The sequence below is a fragment of the Carassius gibelio genome, chromosome B5, assembly GCF_023724105.1.
Source record: "Carassius gibelio isolate Cgi1373 ecotype wild population from Czech Republic chromosome B5, carGib1.2-hapl.c, whole genome shotgun sequence".
NCBI lineage: Eukaryota > Metazoa > Chordata > Actinopteri > Cypriniformes > Cyprinidae > Carassius > Carassius gibelio.
In genome coordinates, this window is record NC_068400.1 from 14,909,668 (window position 1) to 14,932,724 (window position 23,057).

The window sequence follows — 23,057 nt, forward strand, 5'->3', positions numbered from 1 at the left end:
TCAATTAAAATGTGAGAAAAAAAAGTATGACATTTTTTCCTAGATTGCTTCCAAAATGTTATTTGCTTTTAGTTTTTGATTGTACTAAAGCCAAAAAGTAAATCTGAAAATGATTTTAAGCAGTTCTGTTTCTACAAAATTTGAAAATATAAGACAATTTAACTTGTGACTACTTACCCCATGTAACATAACATCGTAACAAAGTATTTTCAGTGAATATTTTCCCTGGGCAATATATTTAACAATTTTTTTTATTTTTTTTGTAGTCAACAATTTAATTTGATAAACCTTTAAAACATTTAAAACATTTAAAAACTAGCACCAGTCCTATTATTTGTAAATGCTTTCGGATAGTTGGGTGTTTACATAAAGATCGTTGTCATCATACATTAATGTTAAAAAAGAATACAGGCATTTATTCAGAATTATTATAGATTTAATAATGAATGTCACATTCTCACAGGAGAACAATTATAATGCATTGTGATTGTAGATAAAATTAGCCACAGCACTAATAACTGTTTCTCATGTAACTATTTTTTTATTTTTTTTACTAAAGGTCTAAATAGTTCTCATCAAGCTGCAGATGCTGCCATCGGTTGCTCTCACAGGAACCAAATCAGGCTCATGCTCGTTTATTATGACATCACTGCACTGCACCTTTTCTTATTCCCTCAATCAAGAGTGCAAAGAGGAGCACTTCTGTTGCTGTGCCAACCAACACAACACAATGGACTCAGAATGTCACGTCGTTCACTGCCGTGCATCCAGACTGAACACAACTCAACTCCAGCTTACTGTACAGCTGATCTCAAACAGACAGACGCATTTGTTCTGATTAGTGAGGTGGCACGTGTAACACTAGCACTCATATCAAAGAAGGAGACCGAAATCAAGGCAGAAATATAATACAATTGGTTTTATTCTGCAGTTTCTAGGTTACATGATTAGGCAGATGCAGAGATCAATATCGGTGATAAACATTGGCCGTCTTTTTGAGCATTAAAAACAAGCCTTTCAGACATAATGCCACTGTTTTCAATAGATTTTAATATAATTTTGAAATATTTGTAATCACAAAAATCAAAAATTTGGGTGTTTCAAAGCTCGTCAAGTGAAAATCACAACAAAAAGTTTGCCATTGCTAGCAAAAAGTAGATTAATACACAGAGACCTTTTTACAAGATTAATAATAATAAATCACTAGACATTCATTTTTACAATAAAAGCAGTTCTGCACAAAACTTTCAAGAACGGAAGGCAAAATGCAACAGGATCAAACCAGGTAGGGTAGAAAAAAAGGCGTATTAAATTTTCTTTACTTCCTCAAATTAATCACAAAAGCTGTGACAAATAGGACTTTAAATTACATAAAGATAATAGTTTTTTTTTTTTCTGTTTTCACTTTTTATATATTTCAAGACCATACGGCAAAAAAAGTCACAACTGATCCCCAACAAAACAAAGCTGCACAATAATTGTTATTCGTGACACATAAAGGCACACAGAAACAGACAGGCTGCACACTGATTCGGCAGAAGCTATCTTACAAAGTACTTTTTTTTATTTATTATTCATTCAAGAGAATCACCCATTCTCTTCTTGATCAACCAGCATCTGAGATCACCACTAGGTGGCGTCTTGCCAGATGCATATAGACAATAGTAATGTAGGATTAGTAAAAGAACGAGGGAGCCAGTGTGGGCAAGAAACACTTGCTGAAGCCATGCACATATGAGCATACCAGTATCAGTAATAACTTAATAATGTCTTAGACGTCCATTTTCGCAAATGTTCAAGTGCTGTGTAGTTTTAAAAGAGTATGCAGTTCCAGGTAGACTTTCAGTTCACCTGGATCATTATTAATACACCAGCAGACAGTATCTTATGATTGAAATGTATTAATAAAAGGTGCATTTCCATGGCCGGAGGCTCCTAATTTCCACGAGGAATTAAACCTGATGTTCTGGTTGAGCTATTTCATCTAAAAAGCTAATCTCGATTATTAGTATTTTTTTCTCCAAACAGCGAAAGGATTTTGAAAGAAGTGCAACTGAAATGAACAAGCAAAATAAAGAGCTGTCTTCTTTTTGCACCGATTACACTCTATATAGGAAATATGAGACCACAAAAGGTAGGATATAACAAAAACCTGAGAGTCCAAAATTGGAATCCCCAGCAAGGTGGCACTTCCATTTTCTTTGTATAGAAAGCTTTTTAACAGTCATGCAAGGGCACAGTCTTATTGATACAAGGCGGCTGGGGGGTGCAGGGAAAGCAAAAAGACAAAGAAATATTCAAAAAGGAAAGAATGAATACAAATGAGCAGGCACTGTACGTTTATAATAGACATTGATTCAAAATGTACCCATTGTGACTGAAAAACTCAGGATTGTTCTTCGTCCCATGACAGAAGTTTCTCTACACCTATCTAAATGATCAAATCTAGTGTGCCTCTTTAGATTAAAAAAGAAACACCTGGATTTCAGGATATATGTAAACCTGCACGGCACTTGCCTTTTTTTGGCAGGTCATTTGAGGGCTTAGGTCAAATTTTGTACACAAGTACACATTTTCCAAGGTGGCCTAAAATCTTTAGAGTGGTCTTTTCTTTGGTGCTTTAGTAAATGTAATAAATTTGTCTCTTTTCTAAGATTTCTATAAGTGATTGGGAATCGATATACAAATAATTATTTTTATATATATTAATGTAATAACCTACAGGTTTAAATGCATATAAATAATTACAGGTTTTTAAAATCACACACATCTATATGCATGTATATTAGTCAAGTCCCTATATGGGGGTTATAAAATAATCACAAATTAATTACAGTTTTTTGGGGTCAATAGTAAATACATATTTGCATTTATGAAAACACATTAAAAGCCTTAAAATGGCACCGTGGCAAATTTCACGCTCTGTGCACTTTGAGGAAATTGGCAATGCACAATGTGGATAAATGCGAGTCTACTGCATATATAGATTTAAGAATAGAAGAGATCTGAGCCCTCGTTCGCTCCCTGTTTGGCCTCTGTGGGACTTCAGAATGGCTTACAGACACTTTAAAAAAAGCAGCTTGTTGGAAATATTAACTGGAGGCTAGAAAGAAGCACAGCAAGAACACAATCATAGACTGTTTTTACTGAAGTGTATCAGGAGAGTGAGAGAAAAAGGGTTCATCGGAATCAGAAACCTTGACGAGGTGTTGTCCACAAACACAGGCTTTCACACAGACGGGCAGGAAGAGAGAGAGCAAGTGTGAGAGAGGCGCTGCGCTTTCATTGTAATGAGACGGATGGAGAGAAAGCAGATGAAGAGAGCAGAGGTGCATGTTCTCAGCTGGGGTCAGATGAACTGTGAGGGCTGCCTGTAGTTTAGGAAGAGGTGGAGATCTCGATGGTGATGATGATGAAGACGAAGAGAGGACTACAGCACACAATGGAGTGGAGACAGAAGCATCAGGATGATCGAATCCAGACCAACACACCTACAGACAGAGCAAAAAACAGGAATAGTTATGGTTGAAACAACTCAAATACAACTATATTCCAAGCAGAGTGTGAATTTGAGGATTGCAAAGCACCAAATTATTGTAAAAATTGGCTTTGGTGAGTAATTAAAACACACTAGCATTCATAGGTTTGGAGTCAGTAAGAAATGAATACTTAATATTAAGCAGCACAACTGCTTTCAACATTGATGATCATATGAAATGTTGACATATAAGAATGCTTTCTAAAGGATCATGTGACACTGAGGACTGAAGTAATGATGCTGAAAATCCAGCTTTGCATCACAGGAATAAATAACAACAAAAGTATTTTACAATGCAATAATATTTCACAATATTTTCATTATTACTGTTTTTAATAAAACAAATTCAGCCTTGCTGTGAATACGAGAATTGGACCACAAAACCAGTAATAATTTTTCAAAAATGAGCTGAATAAATAAGCTTTCCATTAATGGAACATGATCTTTACTTCATATCCTAATTATTTTTGGCATAGAAGAAAAATCTATAATTTTGGCTATTGCTACAAATAAACCCCAGCGACTTAAGACTGGTTTTGTGCTCCAGGGTCACATTTATGGAACAAAGTTATTGAGTCAATGGTTATTGCTGACTCCAATCTATCTACACTTCCATTTATTATGGAAGTAGAAGAAAACATTCCTGCTAATAAAATTGTGTAAATAACCATTCAAGACTCCAGGGCCCGTATTCATGAAAAAATCTTAGCGCTAAGAGTTGCTCCTAGTAACAAAATTCTAAAAAAATTCCTCTTAAAATTAAAGAAAGATCCTAGTTAAGAAAAAGGTAATTCAGAAAGCATCTTAAGGTCTAAAATTGTTAGGAGTACAGACGAGACTATGAGGCTTAAGAGTTTCTTTAGCAGTGGAAAAAAATGCCCTAAATGTGTGGCACAATGCATGACAGGGAGTTAATAAGACGCCGTTACATCATGCAGGGATTAGGTTTGGGACCGATCTTATTAGAGACATGCTAACATCTCCAACACCAGCGCGTAGAAATAGCACCAGAAATGGAAGTAATCACTACATTAACATATTTGGCAACTGGAAAAATGCAACTAAGCAGCAGTGATGATTTGGGTCTGTCAACCTTCTAGAAGCAAAGTGATAACAAACAATTACAGCACTTTCAGAACCTCATTGTGTCGCTATTCATTTCCTATAAAATACGTTAAGTATGACAGCATGGTAAATAAAAATAATGAATATATATACAATGTGTGTGTGAGAGAGAGAGAGAGAGTATTATAAAAGTGCTTATAATAGAATCTACTCTTAAAAGCCCTCTTTTATTTCCTTCTTGGATGACCAACCAATCAGTCTACAAAACACGTTGTTAAAGCTAGCAATGGGGTCAGCCCTGCCTCCTCACTAAGATAAAGTTTTCCTCGCTCAGTGTCGCTTTTAAGATAAGACTCCTAGTTTGACATTTTTAAGATAAATTAGGAGCTCTCTGAGAGGATCATTAAAATCTTTAAGAATACGGGCCCAGTAGTTTCAGCTTTTTATTAATATTCATGTTCTTGGCACTGTTTTGTAATCCAGGAAGTGTAAAAGGACCAACCACGGAACAGCTGCTCCCTCAAGAGAACCAGCCGGTTTACACACACCAAACACTGCACGTCTTTACACTACTGACAAACCCATTCATTTATGTATGTTCATCACATTAACACCACTGTTCAAAGGTTTGGGGTTGGTAAAACTTTCTTTAAAGAAATTAATGCTTTTATTCTATAATGATGCATTAAACCTGACCAAAACTGACAGTAATAAACATATCTTGAGCAGAAAATGTCATTAGAATAATTTCTGAAGAATCATGCGACACTCAAAACTGGAGAACTGAGAAACTATGAATCATTTTAAGAAATGAACAGAATGGAAATTCCTCTTAAAGAACTCAGAATGACTGGATTCTACACCACTCGCTTACAGTTACAAAGAAAATTGACTCATCTGTGTTTTTTCTTCTTTCTTTGACCTATCTGATTGATTTTGTTGTTTATTTGATGCGTGCATCTGGCTTCGGTCTGCAGTTTACCTGTGGGATAGGCTATGGTCTGTAGCCTGGCTGGAAGCGTGCGGTTTCTTGAAAGATCAGCTCTTTCAAAGTCTCTTTGGGCAAGTCATCCAGCTCCATATCGAACTTAAATGGAGCCTCGGCAACGGGCTGTAAAGGACAAATAAAGCATAGTTACGTGAGATAAAATGCTTTAACCAGTTCCTTTGATTATAATACAACCGCTTTTCAGTGTTGGTAGAAGTAGTCCTACATTTATTGAGTACAGTCTTCAGTGTTCATACAATTTGTAATTTTGGGATAAAAGCAATACAGTCATAGACACAATGAACATCATCAAAACTGCTGTTGTGAAAGAAGGCAAAAAAGGGAAAATGTGCTAATCAGCATGAGAAATCTTTACACTCACATGCTAAAACAACCCATTGCATTTTACCAGACACTCCACAGACAGTCAAAGGTTACTGTGGCCATGTGGCTATTAGAGTTCACTTCGTAGTGCTCATGTTTCAAACACTCTCAACCTTTGACCACCATAAACTCGAAGATAGACAACAGCAGAGAATATGACCAAGCTTATGTTCTTGACAACAGAATATAAGAATATTTATCTTTTATTTAATTTAAATGTTTAATGATTATTATTAAGCATGTACATTTTATATTATTTTTATTATTGTTGCTCTTAATGTATAAAAATAATTATATTAATAATTATTAAATTATTAAGCATGTAAATGGTAGATAACCATTAATAATAATATTAACAAAAACAACAATAATAATAGCAGCAATGTTTGTCTTGTTATTTTTTTAATAGTGCATTGTTATTTTAGGGGAATATTTTCCCATATACGATTTATTAAGGCTATTCCTTACTAAAAAAAACAACAACAACAACTAGTAGTGAACTGACCTCATCTGTGGGGTCATAGTACTGCTCCAGGTACGGGTGAGCCAGTGCCTCCTCCACCTCAATCCTCCTATGAGGGTTAAAGGTCAACATCTTATCCAATAGGTCCAGCGCTACAAGAAAACAGACACATATACAAATAATCACACCAGTTCATTAAAAACAAACCTCTAGTGGATGCAGCTTTTAATTGTTATAACCCCAAATTTAAATATATGTTGTTCAGATGAGTCCTGAATGTGAGTGTTTAGGGTGGCTTGGTCTCAAGATACGAGGACTAGTTTCTTTGCGTGCGGTGTGCGGGTGTGGAGATGACCTCTGACCTTTAGGGTCGGCGTTAGGAAACAGGCGGTTCCAGGGCACTTTGCAGCGGAGAGGAAGTGACAGCAGATAATTTCTCGCCTTAATGTTGATAATGCAGTTGAGATCCTCCTGAGAGGGGGAGCCCAAAATACCTTCAGTGCAGAGAAGGGAGACAAATAAAAAGAATTCAATATTAAATTATGAAAAAATTTACTAGGAGAACACGAAAAAAAAAGGAAAAGCAAATATCATTATTTCCTTTTTTATATACATAATTTTAAATATAGTATAACGATATACAAAGAAGTTACATATCTCTCTTTATTTCATCAAAACAATTTATTACAATGTATGGTAACGCTTTATTTAAAGGGTCAATTCTCGCTATTAACAAACAATAATGACTTTCGCCTCCAAAAACTCCTAATTTGTGGATTATTAATAGATAGTTGTGTGATGATAGTTCCTGTGATGCAAAGCTGTATTTTCAGCATCATTACTCCAGTCTTCACTGTCATACGATCCTTCAGAAATCATTCTAATATGCTGATTTGCTGCACAGAAAACATCTCTCATGATCAATGCCTACAACAGCTGTAAGGCTTTATATTTTTAAGGAAACAGTGATTTTTTGCCATTTTCCTAGAAGGTTTTAAATAGAGACTCCAACTTTGTTGAGGATAAATGTTGAGACTCTCCTCTACCTGTGTGCCAAATTTCACAACTTTTTCTGTCTTTTTACCATACTTTTCCACTCCTGTTTCCATTCAGTATTCAATTATTCAGTAACTGTGATAAATGCCAGCGTGAAGTATAGTAGGAAAAACACCCTACATAATTTTAATACATTGTATTTAAAAACAACAACTGCACATTTAATAACCTAATTAGACAATGGCATTTTTGTTGTTGTTCTGTGAACACAGAATTGAGCAAGTACTTGTTCAGAGAATGAGAGAGATGGTACAACAATAACCCAGTGCACCAGGCTAATGATGTGCAAACACAATCTAAATGAGGAAGTCAGTCGAGTTATCAACAGGGAAACATCTGCTCGCACAGGCCAGATGGGTTCATGCTAATGGAAGAAAGTTTAACTACAGAGATTGTCTCTCTAAGAGCCATCGCTATAGGTTTGGTGGGAAAACTCACACCTTCAAACACACGCAGCAGCTTGGACAACGTTATCAGCTCATTGCAGGGTCACTCAAAATCAACAGCATCTCTGACAGGAAACACTGAGTTTTTAACTGATGCAACAGACGGAAAAAGGAAAAATAAAGAAGGGAAGCGGTGACATCTGATGTGCTTTGGCTTGCAAGGGAAATTATGAATCAGCCTTTTTGGCGATAACCATCAAACGCATATCTCAGTCTTACAATGCAAAACTGACCACAGTGTATCATGTTTCAGTCCAGAGATGGATGGCCTATACAGAGCTTTTGAAGAGCGTTCAGTGAACATTAATTATTCAGCTGACTGAGTAAGCATGTTTTTCATTACAGATGCACAGCTTTACGAAAACTGCACAAAAAAAATCTCATGTTTCATTATAAAAAAAAAAAAAGAGCTCGATGTCAGTGTTAGTCTTCCTGATGTCCCATGTGATTTAAATTCACACTAACATCAATAATCAACATGAAAATGTTCAGATTGATCAGAATTAGCCATGGTTTCCGCAGGTTTTAAGTTAATTTTATGACTTTAAGAACCTTATGTATATCACGTTTAATGAATGAACGCAACCATTTCTAAGTAATTCTTTAAAAAGATTTTCAAATCAAGATACATTTACTTGAGAAGGGGAAAAATAATTGATAATGAAAAACAATTATTTTTTATTTTTAAATGCAGTGAGTTTATGATTAAAACTAGAACAAATATCTGGCAATGGGCTTAGAAATATCCACATAATTTAAAGAGAAAAGTTGTCCCTTTTATGCAAAAACTTGCATAATTTCAAATAAGATTTCATTTATTAATTTTGCTTATTTTATTTTTTTACAATTATTTATCACTAAATTAAATGAAAAAACAACAATAATAAATAAAAACTATTTTACAATACTACTTTAAAATTACAAAATTAATTTCTTCATATTCAAACTGTCGAGCTTTTATTTTGCTGAAAATGCAGGAAGCTAAACAAAGTATCTACTTTGTTAGCAACATAATATAATATATTTATAAATGCTTCAAATTACAAATCTGGTGAAATTCCAAAAAGCTATACCAAATAATGTAATCTGTTAGTATGCCTGTTAATCTCAATCATCTAAATTCATTACTCAGTATGCGTCCTGAAATCTACAGTCTTTCTTTAAACCACTGAGCTTTTTTACCTGGGCTGTAAATGTCAAATGACTAATCACACTATAATTACAGAAAATGACATCATGACAAGGATGTCTGTCTTTTGGCACCACAAGAACATAAATTTAAACCCTTCACCAGTGGCTGTAACCTGTGACGTCAAAGGCTGCAGGCAGGGGAAATATATAAAGTCCACAGGGTTGTTTACCTAAGATGTGGTTAAGCTGGTCCAGATAGTGTTTCCCAGGGAAGATGGGTCTATTCGAAAGCATCTCAGCCAGAATACAACCGACCGACCATATATCAATGGACTTAGTGTAACCCTGAGAGATAGAGATACATGAAGAGATTGTTCATTGATATAGGTATCAACATTTACAACATTTTTGGTATTGGAATTTTCTGGGCGTATCATAGTAATACCATGGTTAACTCAAAAGTACAAAATAAAGATTGCATAGAGCAACCAAACACATATTTGAGACAATAATGAAATAACTCCAGGATTAGACTTAATCTGTGTTTGAATGATCTGGCCAACAAACTCTGAAAGCTTCCTCACCTTAGAATTGAGCATAATCTCTGGTGCGCGGTACCAACGTGTAGCTACATACTCCGTCAGGAAGCCGGTGTGGTCATGGTCTGGATCGGCCACCCGGGCGAGCCCAAAATCACAGATCTGTGGTTGGAACAAAAAAACAGAAGTTACAGAGATTTGGGAGTATCCAGCAATGTCCAAGATGATCCTGCCATTACTTTAATAAAACATGACATGTGGGCAATGAAGTTAAAAGGTGATGGTTATTAAAAATATATATATATGCAACAGCAGAGCAGTTTCAAAAATTGCAAGAAAAAATTAACTAAATTACAAGTAATTTAAAGTAAAAATAAAACGTATTTTATCAAATACTTGGGGTCTGTTTAAACAACAACATTTTCAGCCAAAAATGGGAAACTTTTTATATGTTTTGTCTGTTCGTTTATACAACAACAGTGTTTTGGGGACTGAAAACGCATATTATTGAAAACGGGTTTCAAGGTGCAAGTTTTTGAAAATGGAACCGTTTTTGTTTCTGTGTAAACACCCAATACGGGAATCTTTGAAAATGGTGACGTCAAACGTAGTACGTGTTAGGTATGTAGACATGCGCAGTATGTGTCGATTTTAAAGGCAAGTGCAAACAAACATACACAACAATGGCAGAGTATGGTACTGTTGTCGCTAATGTTTGCTAATTTTTCTTCAGTAAAGTGTGGATTTACTTCATCAATATTACAACCAACAGCAGAGACACATCTTATACAACATATAATCATCACTTCCCTAACGGACTGTTTACTAAATAGGTGACAGCTCCAACTACTGGCCTGGTATACGTAATACAGTGTTTTTGTTATTTTCGCGGATGTGTGTAAATGCGTATAGTTTTGAAATGTGAAACTTTTTTTTAAATGCAGGGGGAAAACGTTTTGGTTTTGACTACATCATTGTCGTGTAAATGTAGCCTTAATCAAATTCATAAATTCTTGTTTACATAAATTCTTACACAAAATACATATTAAATTTTTATTTCATTTAAAACTATGTACATCAGTTGAAACTTTAGTTAAAGTTGATGTTCTAAAGTAAGAAAATAAAATTTACTATACATTATTTATCCTTATAGTAGCTATTTTGTGGCATTATGTGTGTGTTAAGAAAACTGAAATGGATTTAAAATGATATCAACTATACATTTAAAAACAACAAAATTAATAAAATGACAAAAACTATTTATTTAAAACTATTGCACAATTATTCACTGGACTCTGTTTGGATGATTAGCTGGATAAGTTAATTTCAGTTATTTAACTCAAATTGTTATTTTGGCTCACATTTAACAAAAACCCACCAATTCAAAAACCCACCAATACATCAACAAATTAGAATATGGTGATATGCCAATCAGTTAATTAACTCAAAACAGCTGCAAAGGTTTACTGAGCCTTCAAAATGGTCTCTCAGTTTGGTCCATTATGCTAGACAATCATGGGGAAGACTGCTGATCTGACAGTTGTCCAGAAGACAATCATTGACATCAAGACACCCTTCACAAGGAGGGTAAGCCACAAACATTCATTGCCAGAGAAGCTGGCTGTTCACAGAGTGCTGTATCCAAGCATGTTAACAGAAAGTTGAGTGGAAGGAAAAAGTGTGGAAGAAAAAGATGCACAACCAACCAAGAGAACTGCAGTCTTATGAGGGTTGTCATGCAAAATCGATTCAAGAATTTGAGTGAACTTCACAAGGAATGTACTGAGGCTGGCATCACGAGCCACCACACACAGACGTGTGTCAAGGAATTTAGCTGCAGTTGTCGTATTCCTCTTGTTAAGCCACTCTTGTACCACAGACAACATCAGAGGCATCTTACTTGGGCTAAGGAGAAGAATTGGACTGTTGCCAGTGGTCCAAAGTCCTCTTTTCAGATGAGAGCAAGTTTTGCATTTAATTTGGAAACCAAGATCCTAGAGACTGGAGGAAGGGTGGAGAAGCTCATAGCCCAAGTTGCTTGAAGTCCAGAGTTAAGTTTCCACAGTCTGTGATGATTTGGTGTGCAATGTCATCTGCTGGTGTTGGTCCATTGTGTTTTTTGAAAACCAAAGCCACTGCACCCATTTACCAAGAAATTTTGGAGCACTTCAAGCTTCCTTCTGCTGACCAGCATTCTGAAGATGCGGAGTTCATTTTCCAGCAGGATTTGGCACCTACCCACACTACCAAAAATCACCAAAAGTTGGTTAAATGACCATGGTGTTGGTGTGCTTGACTGGCCAGCAAACTCACCAGACCTGAACCACATACAGAATCTATGGGGTATTGTCAAGAAGAAAAATGAGAAACAAGAGATCAAAAAAAATCTATATCCCCCTAAGCAGTGCCACAAACCGATCACCTCCATGCCACGCCAAATTGAGGCAGTAATTAAAGCAAAAGGAGCCCCTACCAAGTATTGACTACATGTACAGTAAATTAACATACTTTCCAGGAGGGCTACAATTCACTACATTTTTTTAGATATATTTATTGGTCTTATGAAGTATTCGAATTTGTTGAGATAGTGAATTGGTGGGTTTTTGTTAAATGTGAGCCAAAATCATCACAATTAAAAGAACCAAAGATTTTTTCACAATTTGAGTTGAGTTTTCCACAACATTCTTAATTATTGAGATGCACCTGTATTCTGTTAAACTTACATAGAAGTTATTTGCTATGAAAAACATAGTTTTTCAATTCCTTTGGCACAGAAAGAACACAGTTTACCTTAAACGTGTTAATAATGGCATGACGCAGTGTACTTCACCTTGAGGTCGCATGTAGTGTTGAGCAACAGGTTAGATGGCTTCAGGTCTCTGTGGAGAACATTTGCCGAGTGGATGTACTTCAGGCCACGCAAGATCTGGTACAGGAAGTAACAGATGTGGTCATTGCTCAAGTGCTGTGTCTTTAACAGCTTGTACAAGTCCGTCTCCATCAGATCCTGTACAATGTAGCTATAGTTTGTCGATGTCAAGGTCAAACACAAAGCATGTGGTTAAAGGGATACTTCACCCTTCACCCATGTCGTTCCAAACTTGTAAAAGCTTTGTACCTCTTCAGAATACAATTTAAGATATTTTGGATGAAAACCAGGAAGCTTGTGACTGTCCCACAGAAAAGTAAAAAAGTAAAATACACTGTCAGGATCCAGGAAAGTATCGTCAGAATAGTTCATCTGCCATCAGTGATTCAACTGTAACGCTATGAAGCGACGAGAATAGTTTCTGTATGCGCATAAAACAAAAATAATGACTTTGTTCAACAATTTGTCTCCTCTGTGTTTCTCCACATCACCGTAGTGCCATTTTGGAGAATATGAGCTGAACACAAACTACGTTCGCTCTTCTGTGTCAGCCACGCCACACGGATACATTTTCTACATGCATTTAGACTTTGTTCTGAAAGAAAACATCCCATCCTTGTGGCACGGCTGACACATAAGTGCGTAAACTGCCAGCGCTCAGCTCATATTCTCCAAAATGACACTACGGTGATGCGGATAGACACAGAGGAGAGGAATTGTTGAATAAAGTCATTATTTTTACGGTTACGGTTAAAACACTGACGGCTTTTCAGACTTTTTCTGGACCTTGAAGAAGACTGAAGCTTTAACGGGTTTGAAACTACATGGGAGTAAGTGATTATTGACAATTTCATTTAGGGGTGGAGTTTCTCTTTAAGGAAACAGAAATAGTGTAAGAACTGACAAAAGAATGCTCTGGGATGATGCTAAACACATTAGAGCAACACATTGATTAGATCATACAAAACTACTCTCTCCATCCACACGCCTACTGACTATTGATTTTGGTCCTAAAATTAACTTTACTAGAGGTTTTTGCATTGTCTTAGCCTACACCGTTGGAAAAGAGCATTGTTTGTTCCAGAGGCCACATTTTCAGCCTGAACATGAACATTTAGGTTGCTGAACTAAAAAAAAAAAAGTAATTTTCTGTTTGTCTCTCTTTTTGTTTTAATGATGGCAGGACACAAACTGACGAACATAAAACCTGACCGTGTTCTCCAACATGAAAAAAAAAAAAACATCATTAACTTCAGTGGAAGAACCTACAAAGGAGCCACATGAGTAATGTCCCCAAATTAAAAAAGTCTTTCCTTTGTTTCAAAATCCTACATTTATTTCCAGGCTGAAATTCAAATAAAAAGGATACACGTCTTTCATCTGGTCGATGGTGGGGGCGCGGATGATGTCGTTGATGCTGATGATGTTCTCATGCTTGAAGCGGAGCAGGATTTTAATCTCACGGAGTGTGCGCTGACAGTATGTCTGATGCTCAAACGGACTGATTTTCTTTATCGCCACACGCGCTTTATTATCACGATTATATGCCGAGCTGTAACAAAGAATAAAAAAACAACAAAAATCAGATTGAACATCTTTTTTTTTTCTGGGTTACAAAACACTGTAATGTAGTTTAGTCATTATTATTAATTATTCTTAATATAAAAGAAAACCACACAAACAATAGTGTATGTATTCCAAGTGACACAAAGATATCAAGTACACAATATAAGAAATTTAATACAATGTAAATGCAGTTTGGCCTTTCAATTATGGGCTCTTTTCTGTGGACCCTTAGAAAAGCTGCTTTAAGACACTTCTCACATAGAAATATACAATATGGAAAGACTGACATTGGAGTATCTTTTGAAAGGCACTGGTGAAAATGGACTGTCTATAAGTGTACAAGTCAAAACAGAGGGAAGAGCTAGATATATGCTTGTGAATGAGGGCAATAGGTACATACACCTATGTAAGCATATACAAATGTGTTTACATTTTGTGCTGTCAAAATTAGTGCATTAACGTATGAGATTCATTTTTCCAGTTTAACAGCGGTACACCTCAGCGCTAGCACTAGTCAAAAGCGCACAGAAACGTACAGGTGACAAGGAGCTTCAGTAGAACAACCATGATGTGCGCTCAGATGAGATGTCAGTAAAAACAAATTTCCTGTCCCATCAGGCATTATACTGCACTCATAGTGCATGACAGGGAAAGAAATTAACTTTTTTTTTCCAACGGCCACTGGTGGCTGGTGGATTTCAAAATCTACCAGCCACTTTCTTGTTTTTAACCGACAATGTGTAACTGCATGTGAAAATTAATACTACAAGATCTAAAATACTGAAGCCGTTTGTTTAATCTCAAGTCTCAGTGAAATACTGACATTTTCTCTTTCAGTGATGCTCAAAAATGCAGCCTATCTAGGCAGCTTTACTAGGTTTGAAACAGCCGACTCTTGCTGAAGTAGCTCATTCTCTCAACTCCGTAGCCCAACCCGAGTGATACACTGCAGTCAACTTTTTTTAATGCACAGGAACATTTTTGCAATATTCTAAACAGTTTTTGTACGCATTAATAATGTTGTATTTAATTCCAAAAGAAAGGATTGACCAGTATACGTTTTTTTTCTTTTTTTGGTGTATTTATTAATTTTTTGGTGGTTGAGGGAACACGTGGGGCAAAGTCCCCTGTTCAACAATGTTTCACTGAAAGAAATCTCAGCTCACAAACTTTTACGCCATCGACAAACGAACGCACAGCTTCTTCTAATAACGTTAGCCAGAGCTGTCAAACGTGTAGCAATACAATGTTGTTTCTACAAACAAAAATTAACAGAGTAACAACTTACTAGCCACAGAGCTAACTTCTGAAAAAGTACTTGGAGACTGGAAGAAAAATGCATCCCCGGACAACAATTAGACATGCGACCGATAATACGGTTTATTAGTTTGCTTATTTTGGCGTTAAAAACAATAAGATAACACAAACTGTCCATACAATCTAAAATGTTGCAGAATGCTGGAGGAGAATGAACTTACCGAGGTTTTGACAGAGACCAGACAGAAATTTGTGCGAGATAAATTAAACTCTTCACATGATCTTGTATAACATGAGCGCGTGCTATAAAATGTACTGTAAATAACCAACAAATATCACTCCACCAGCGGCAAACACTGTACTGGGAACAACGGCATGGTTTCGAGCCCGGTTTCATCGTCTTTCTCTACGGAGCTGCTTCGGATGAGATTACACTTTATTGCATGTTGTACACACACCAGGGATGGAAATTTACTTTTTTTGTCCACCGGCCAGGTGAAACAGTATGCTATTTTTTTTTATTAACCCGCCACGGTGGCCGGTAGGTGAAGTGAGTTTACCCGCCACAACACAAAATCACCCGCATTTGGCTGGTGCCGGCTGCTAATTTCCATCTGTGGTGCATGCTCTTTAGTTGTATGCGCACATATGTCAGTGCATGCTGTAGCCTGTATATTAAGGCGCAAATTACACTCAAGCATGTCAGATCTGTGTTACGTTCAACAGTGGTAGCTCTTAAAGTTATAGCAGCCAAATAACCAGCTGCTGTGGTGCCCGTTTATAAAAAGAGCACAAGAAAACAAGAGAAAAACAATATTTTTTTTTAGCTTAAAGGATTTATCTCTATTCAATTTAGAATTTATTGTTTGATAACTTTATGGTAAGGCTAAATATTGGGGGTGTAGGGGTGTGGAGAACAATTTCATAAAGAAATCAGTAGTATTGATATCAGTGATACTCGCCTTCAGTCACAAAAAAAAATGCTATTAAACAAATGTTAAAAATATACTATCTGCATGTTGTTTCCACATTAATTTAAAGATTGAATGTAAAATGGTTCCAATATAAAAGTATATTTAAAAACTTTAAAGTTAGGTGGGATTAAGCGTGATTAATAAGTTAATTTTTTAATCGATTGACAGCACTTGTTTAACCATATGCTGAACTCTCTGCACTGCTGACACACTTATAATGCCAAATCTGTGTCAGGTGCACCAATAATGCAGCATCTGCATCATTTTCTCTTGCACAGCAGAAACACAGCCATCAAGCAGGTCACAATTTAGGACAAGTTTTTTTGTTGATGCCAAATTTCAATTTGTGCAATTTGACAAGTACAAAGTTCACGGATCAAGCATCTGGCTGGCACCTTGCACTAAACACTCTAAAGGGCAGATGGTGGAGAAATTACGCAGAGGTGAAGAAAGACCATGAAATCGAAAGGAGAGAGAGAAGCAGAGATGGAGGGACACAGCAAAACAGCAGGGAAAAGGGAAAAGGAGAGAGAGACATGGTTTCCACGGAGACGGACAGGCGAGACTTTGCGTTAGGAGTTATGCAACAGGCTGTTGCCATGGTAATGAGAAGGAGGGGGGCGGAGACAGGCTGAATGCTGGTAGTGAATTTACACAATGCTCTGACAATTCCAGATACCCTCAGTGCAGAAGAGGGAGGAAGAAAACATCATGTCACCAAATAATAAAGATGTCTATAAATAAAGCTGGGGCTGCATGAATACTGAAGTGAATGAATGCTGCATGTGATATCCTGAAGACTGAAAATCAGCACAGTAACAAGCATGGATATAAAACACCAAAAAAAACCTCCCTACTTTAGTGTTGCTTGTGTGTAAACCCTCAGTGTGGCATCAGCAAGTGTAGCTGAAACACAATTAGATAAGAGAGCAAATGAAACCACTCCAACAAGGCTTCAGCCCAGCTGTACTTTAAACTTATGAAGACCATGAATCCTGTCAAGATCAAGAACATATTTAGGTCCAAAACTAATTCAAATTCAATTAAACAAAAAAATAAATAACATTTAGCTTACCATTAGACTATTAAAAGTTTTGGCATCATGACTTCATTATTAGGAAAATTCTTCACTCCAAATTCTCATTAAAATAAAAAAAAAATAAAAAACTTATATAGTTAATATTTTATTGAAATAAAGGCTATACAACAAGTTTTATAATGCATAAATATTTCATTATTTTTTCACATTGAAGTATGTGCGAGATTATTTGCATTACAGTAATTAGAACTGGGTTAGAACATGCTTAAAAACAATAATGATAAATCTAATAATTAAAATAACATACACACCATTATTATTAATTGCATCGTGATATTTCATGACTATTAAGTATATGTCTTCGCCCCAAATTCTCATTATTATTACAACAGGTTCTGAAGTTTTTTATCCATATTTTATCAAAATTAAATCAGCACATATTATTTAAAAAGCAGAACAACAAATATTGAAATACATAAATACTACATAATGTAATGTTTGTTTGCTTTTTTTAAGAGTAATGATAGAGATTATTTGCATCAAAGTACTGATACAAACCGATTAAATAATTAACCTCAATAAAAATTAACTATTTAATAATTAAATAAATACATAGATCATTAAAATAATTTTCATTATGACAATTTCATGACTATTAAGCACATTTCTTTGCCTGAATTTCTTTCATAACAAGTCCACAAGTTATTTTTGACCATATTTTATTAAAATCATCATGCATTGAAAGGCAAATATTAAAATGTGTAAATACCTCATAACAAATTCATGTTACAGTAAGGAGAAAGAGATAGCTTGCATTAAGCTCCTACATCTCTTTCTCTTGCACAGCAACATGGTCATTAAGCAGCACAAAACAATTTTGTCATGCTACAGAAATTAAACGATTGTACTTAATTGTCATAAGAATGCCAAAAAAAAAAAAAATAATCATTTGACTTTGGAGTGAATCATAACCCAGGCATGTTCTTGAATATGTAAGGTACCCATTTAGATCGGTTATGCAGTATAGCATTATTTGTGTTTGACATGTCTATTTGTGCATTCACAAGATCCCTTTTAGCAGGCTTCTCATGCTTAAAGAAAACAGAGCTGTTTCTATTTCGATGCACCTTCTGAGGGCGAAGGCATTTCTAAGACTCGTGGAAATGGGGCCGGGACACCACAAGGTTGGATAATCCTTTCCTTTCTGTTCCTAACCCAGAACGCCCGCACATTTACAGCTGTGCCAGTAAGAAGATTTTCAAATTCTTAAGAACATTAACGATGTTGAACTGTTTCACCATTCTGAACAAGGGAAACACACAAGACTTACTTCACAAAACGAGCGGTTTAGAGGAGTGTAAAAGTCATCAACACAACACTAGGGTTGCCAAAGTGTTAATAAGCCATTGCTAAGGGGTTACGAAAACATTAAATTAACCACTGTGAATTGCAATGACTTTAAAACAGTTCCTTGCAAAAACTACCAACCATGCAAATAAAAATGATCAAGCACTCTGGCTTTCCTCTGCTTTCCTTCTCTCCCTCAGTTGCTGCTCCTTCTGACACTCCTCTCAGTCAGGCTGGTTCACGTGATGCCGGATTGACGTCCTTGGCAGAAGGGTTACTATGGAGACTGGTGCCGTGGCAGAATTTGGCATGGAGCTATGGACCAGGCAGTATAGCCACACACAGTCTGTGTGTGTGTGTGTGTAAGCGCAGGCATGTATGAGCGTGTACACGCACTGACTAATATATTTGTATGTGCATTTGTGCACACACAAGACTCTGAGGGTGCATAAAAGAAAGTGTTATTTCATTTGACTAAATCCCTCACTGCATGTACGTCTATTAAAACCTGGTGCAAATCTGGGTAGACTTCAAGATATCCCACAATGCTACAAAAATGTCTTGTATTGACATGTTCATTACTTATTTCTCTGGTAACCACAGACAATAATGTGAAACACTGGAGATATCAGGAAATATTTTGTACATCTGAATGGGGGAACATTAATAATTAGTATTGATTTCATGAATATCTATGATAAATGCAATAAACCAAATATTTACAAGTGAACAAAATCGGGTGGTATGAGAGTAAATAACCATTTTTACCATAATGTTGTTGATATACTGATATGCCAGGTTTAATATGGTTAACGAAAAAATATTATATATATATATATATATATATATATATATATATATATATATAGTTACTAAATATTCTGTGACCAAAATAAAATTTGTAAAAACTATTTACAGCATGGCTAGTTATAGCAACATTTCTTAGTTTTAAGTTGATTTACTAAAATATCTAAAACTTAAAACTATATGGAAGCTGAAAAAGGGGGGGGGGGGATAGACAACAAAAATCACTAAAACTTTAAAACTACAATTAAATCAGAAACTATAAAAATTAAAAACCAATTATAAATATTTAAACAAATTAAACACTATAACTGTATCTCAATACTAAAATATCACTGCCACATACTATCAATGGGCAAAACTGATTAATAATATAAACAGGTAACAACAACAACAACAAAAACAGTTCAAGTTAAGACAAGAATATAATATAATATAATATAATATAATATAATATAATATAATATAATATAATATAATTATGTCAGATCAAGAATCAAGTGCTTCAGAAATCCAATATTTTTAAAGTCATTATTATAAAAAAAATTATAAAAAGTCTATAAATGTCTTCGCTATGAAAACCAGAAACATACTAGCACAAACTGACTCCATTTACTGAACTCAAGCTCAAGTGGACAAACAGATATTATCGTAATTATTCATGTAATTTGCACAATAATGAAGAGGTGCTATTTGCAGCAAGGGCACACAAGATCTCAAATTTCCTCCAGTTATAGATACATGTGTCTGAATGAGTGAGTCGACCTGCTAAAGCAAACAGCCATAGAGAGATAAGCCTTTACACCAGACCCGTGTGACGCATTTAATGGTCGCACTACTGGAAACTCAAACAATGTAGGAAAATTAGTTTAATTATCTAATAGGCAGAAGAACTGGGGTTATATTACTAAAAGCAAAATTATCAGTAACATTTTGGAACAGCATAAAAGTTCAATTATGCATGTTCAACATTCATGGTTTTAAAATTGAGGCATTAGCATTTATCTGGTAACTACAGAGAATAACATCAAACAGATATCAGTGAATAATCTGAGCCTCTGAATGGGGCACTCCTTGCTTTTACAATTCATATGGGGTTTATGGTGAACATCACCTGACCAAACCGAAAAACAGAACCCATCGCATCCACTTGTCTGAGAAAGTTTTAATGGCAATATCTATGGACTTTCATGGTAATCAGCTAACCTAGCTAGTTGTTTTTATCGTTGCCTGCCGTTTTATGACATTTTATGATCAGAATCTTACTTAAAAGAAGAAGAAAAAAAACTTTTAGATATCAAAGTGATGGGCATCAGTTATGATCATCTTTTGTATCTCTTTTGAAAGGCATCTTGAGTAAGAAGTGAAGTGAGGTGAAGTGAAAGTGACACCGCAGTCGGTGTGTGAATGAGTGTGTGAATGGGTGAATGTGAGGCAACATGTAAAGCGCTTTGGATGGCCATGTGGTCTGTTGAAAGCGCTATATAAATGCAGTCCATTTACCAACCCATCTAAAGTGCACACACACAGCAGTGAACACACACCGTGAACACACACCCGGAGCAGTGGACAGCCATTTATGCTGCGGCGCCCGGGGAGCAATTGGGGGTTCGGTGCCTTGCTCAAGTCATGGTATTGAAGGTACATGGTATTGAAGGGAGTGTACATGCACTCCCCCCACCTACAATTCCTGCTGGCCCGAAACTCGAACTCACAACCCTTCGATTTATAGTCCGACTCTAACCATTAGGCCACGACTTCTCCATATTTAATGAAGCACATTAGAAGAGATGACGCGGTGATGCTGATCTGTGAAGTGACAGTCTCTTGGCATGAAGCATTGTGGTGTTCAGTTTTTAATTAAACTGTATGCTTTCTTTTAAACTACATTATTTATAATTATAATTTTTACTTAATTCAAATAAATATTTTAAGAAAAAACAAATACTTAAAAAAAATAAAATAAAACGGTAACCGTAACCTGTAACAGTAACCGGTGTCATGGCTTAAAACCGGTATCACCGTAAACACCGTCTATCGCGCCTACTAGGGGTGAGTAAATATTTTTGGTGAACTATTCCTTTAATGTGGTGTGACATAACATTAACAAACATATTTTATTAACTAACATTAACAAAGACAAATAAATACTGTACAATGATATATTGCTCATAGTTAGTTCATGTTGGTTATACGATGCATGAACTAATGTCAACAAATGAGATCTTACTGTAAAGTGTTACCAGTTAATTACCAGATGTGTAAGGAAACATTTTTGGTAGACTAAAGTAGGAGAATTTCAAAGAAAATATTCAAAGCTCTTATTCCGATATCGCTACCACAAAATTCTAAATCAAGCAATTTTACCAATTAAATTAAAGCAGAAGCCGCCCGATTAGCAGATGGATGCTTTTATGACATTAGTGAAAGCAGTTTGTAGAAAAAGCACAGTGAATTTAAAGTCCAGACTGAAACTGAAGTTAGAAACATTCTGAAGTACAGAGGCAGGGTCGTGCCCTCCAGAGTGAACACTAAGAGGAACAGTGACTGGTAGTCAGTCCTGCAGCATTCCTCCTCTTGGTTTAGAGACGCTACCCACACAGAGCCACTTCTGCAACAACACACCACATCAGTGTTGCGAAACTTTGGAGAATTAACTCGTTGTAGTCAAAGGAACACACACAATCTCTGCAGATTTCAGACTCATTGATGTATCAATCAAGTTACATCCACAAAAAAGAAAAAAACTGCTGACAAATATTACGAATCAACTGAACACCAACTAATAAATGCATCTGATTTGGATCAAGCTGAAAAGCAATAAAAAATACATTTGTTTGTAAAATTACAGTGACTTTTCATTTCTCTGCTAACTGCAGACAAGAGCATAAAACATATCAGTAAATCATTTTTACATCTGAATGGGGCACTTTTACGATTCATACTGATTTCAGATTGATGTAGGCAATGAATGCAAATATTTATTTGTTAGACATTCAACAAATCCTAAACTTGAGCCTAAGGCAAAAACAAACTGCAATAACTGTGCATGAAATACAGGATTGATTTTCCCCCCCCCCCAAAGATCACTTTGAACAGAAATGTTCATGAGATTACTGATACCATTTTAAGGTCAAATTAAGGTTTCATTTTTAAATATTACTTAATAGTTCAATGAACTAACAATAAACAGTATTTTTAAAACATTTATTAATCTTAGTTAAAGTTAAACCAAAATTTATTAAAACATGGACCCTTTTAACAGACGTGTAAAGACACATTTCCACAGTTACTAATATTGTAGATCTAGCTTTAAGACATTGATAAATGCTGTCAAAAAATATATAACCCATTGTTAGGTTCATGTCAGCTAATGGATTAACTGGTGTTACCAAATGAGATTGCCAAGTGTTACCTTTTTTTATTTTACAATAATTGCTTTAAATATCTAATAGTTAGGAATATATGGTCTAGCACAAGCTTGATCAAATGCTTTGGTGATGCTCGGAGATGTGTAATATTCCATTATAAACCTCACACCGTCTACGGGACACTATTTAGGCATGCAAACATTACGCCGATTTCATTTTG

General features: G+C 35.7%; 1 protein-coding gene across 1 annotated transcript in view; it reads right to left on the bottom strand.

The window, feature by feature from the left end:
* Window positions 1–904: 904 nt before the first annotated feature.
* LOC127957801 (mitogen-activated protein kinase 1) overlaps window positions 905–23,057 on the bottom strand; it is a 31,385-nt gene continuing 9,232 nt past the window's right edge. Inside the window, exons 2-9 of the mRNA XM_052556474.1 lie at window positions 13,849–14,031; window positions 12,441–12,630; window positions 9,656–9,772; window positions 9,302–9,416; window positions 6,801–6,932; window positions 6,481–6,590; window positions 5,586–5,714; window positions 905–3,491 (exon numbers count right to left, since the gene is read on the bottom strand). Coding sequence (XP_052412434.1) covers window positions 5,598–5,714; window positions 6,481–6,590; window positions 6,801–6,932; window positions 9,302–9,416; window positions 9,656–9,772; window positions 12,441–12,630; window positions 13,849–14,031 — 964 coding nt within the window. The 3' untranslated portion in view covers window positions 905–3,491; window positions 5,586–5,597. The remainder of the gene's footprint in view (window positions 3,492–5,585; window positions 5,715–6,480; window positions 6,591–6,800; window positions 6,933–9,301; window positions 9,417–9,655; window positions 9,773–12,440; window positions 12,631–13,848; window positions 14,032–23,057) is intronic.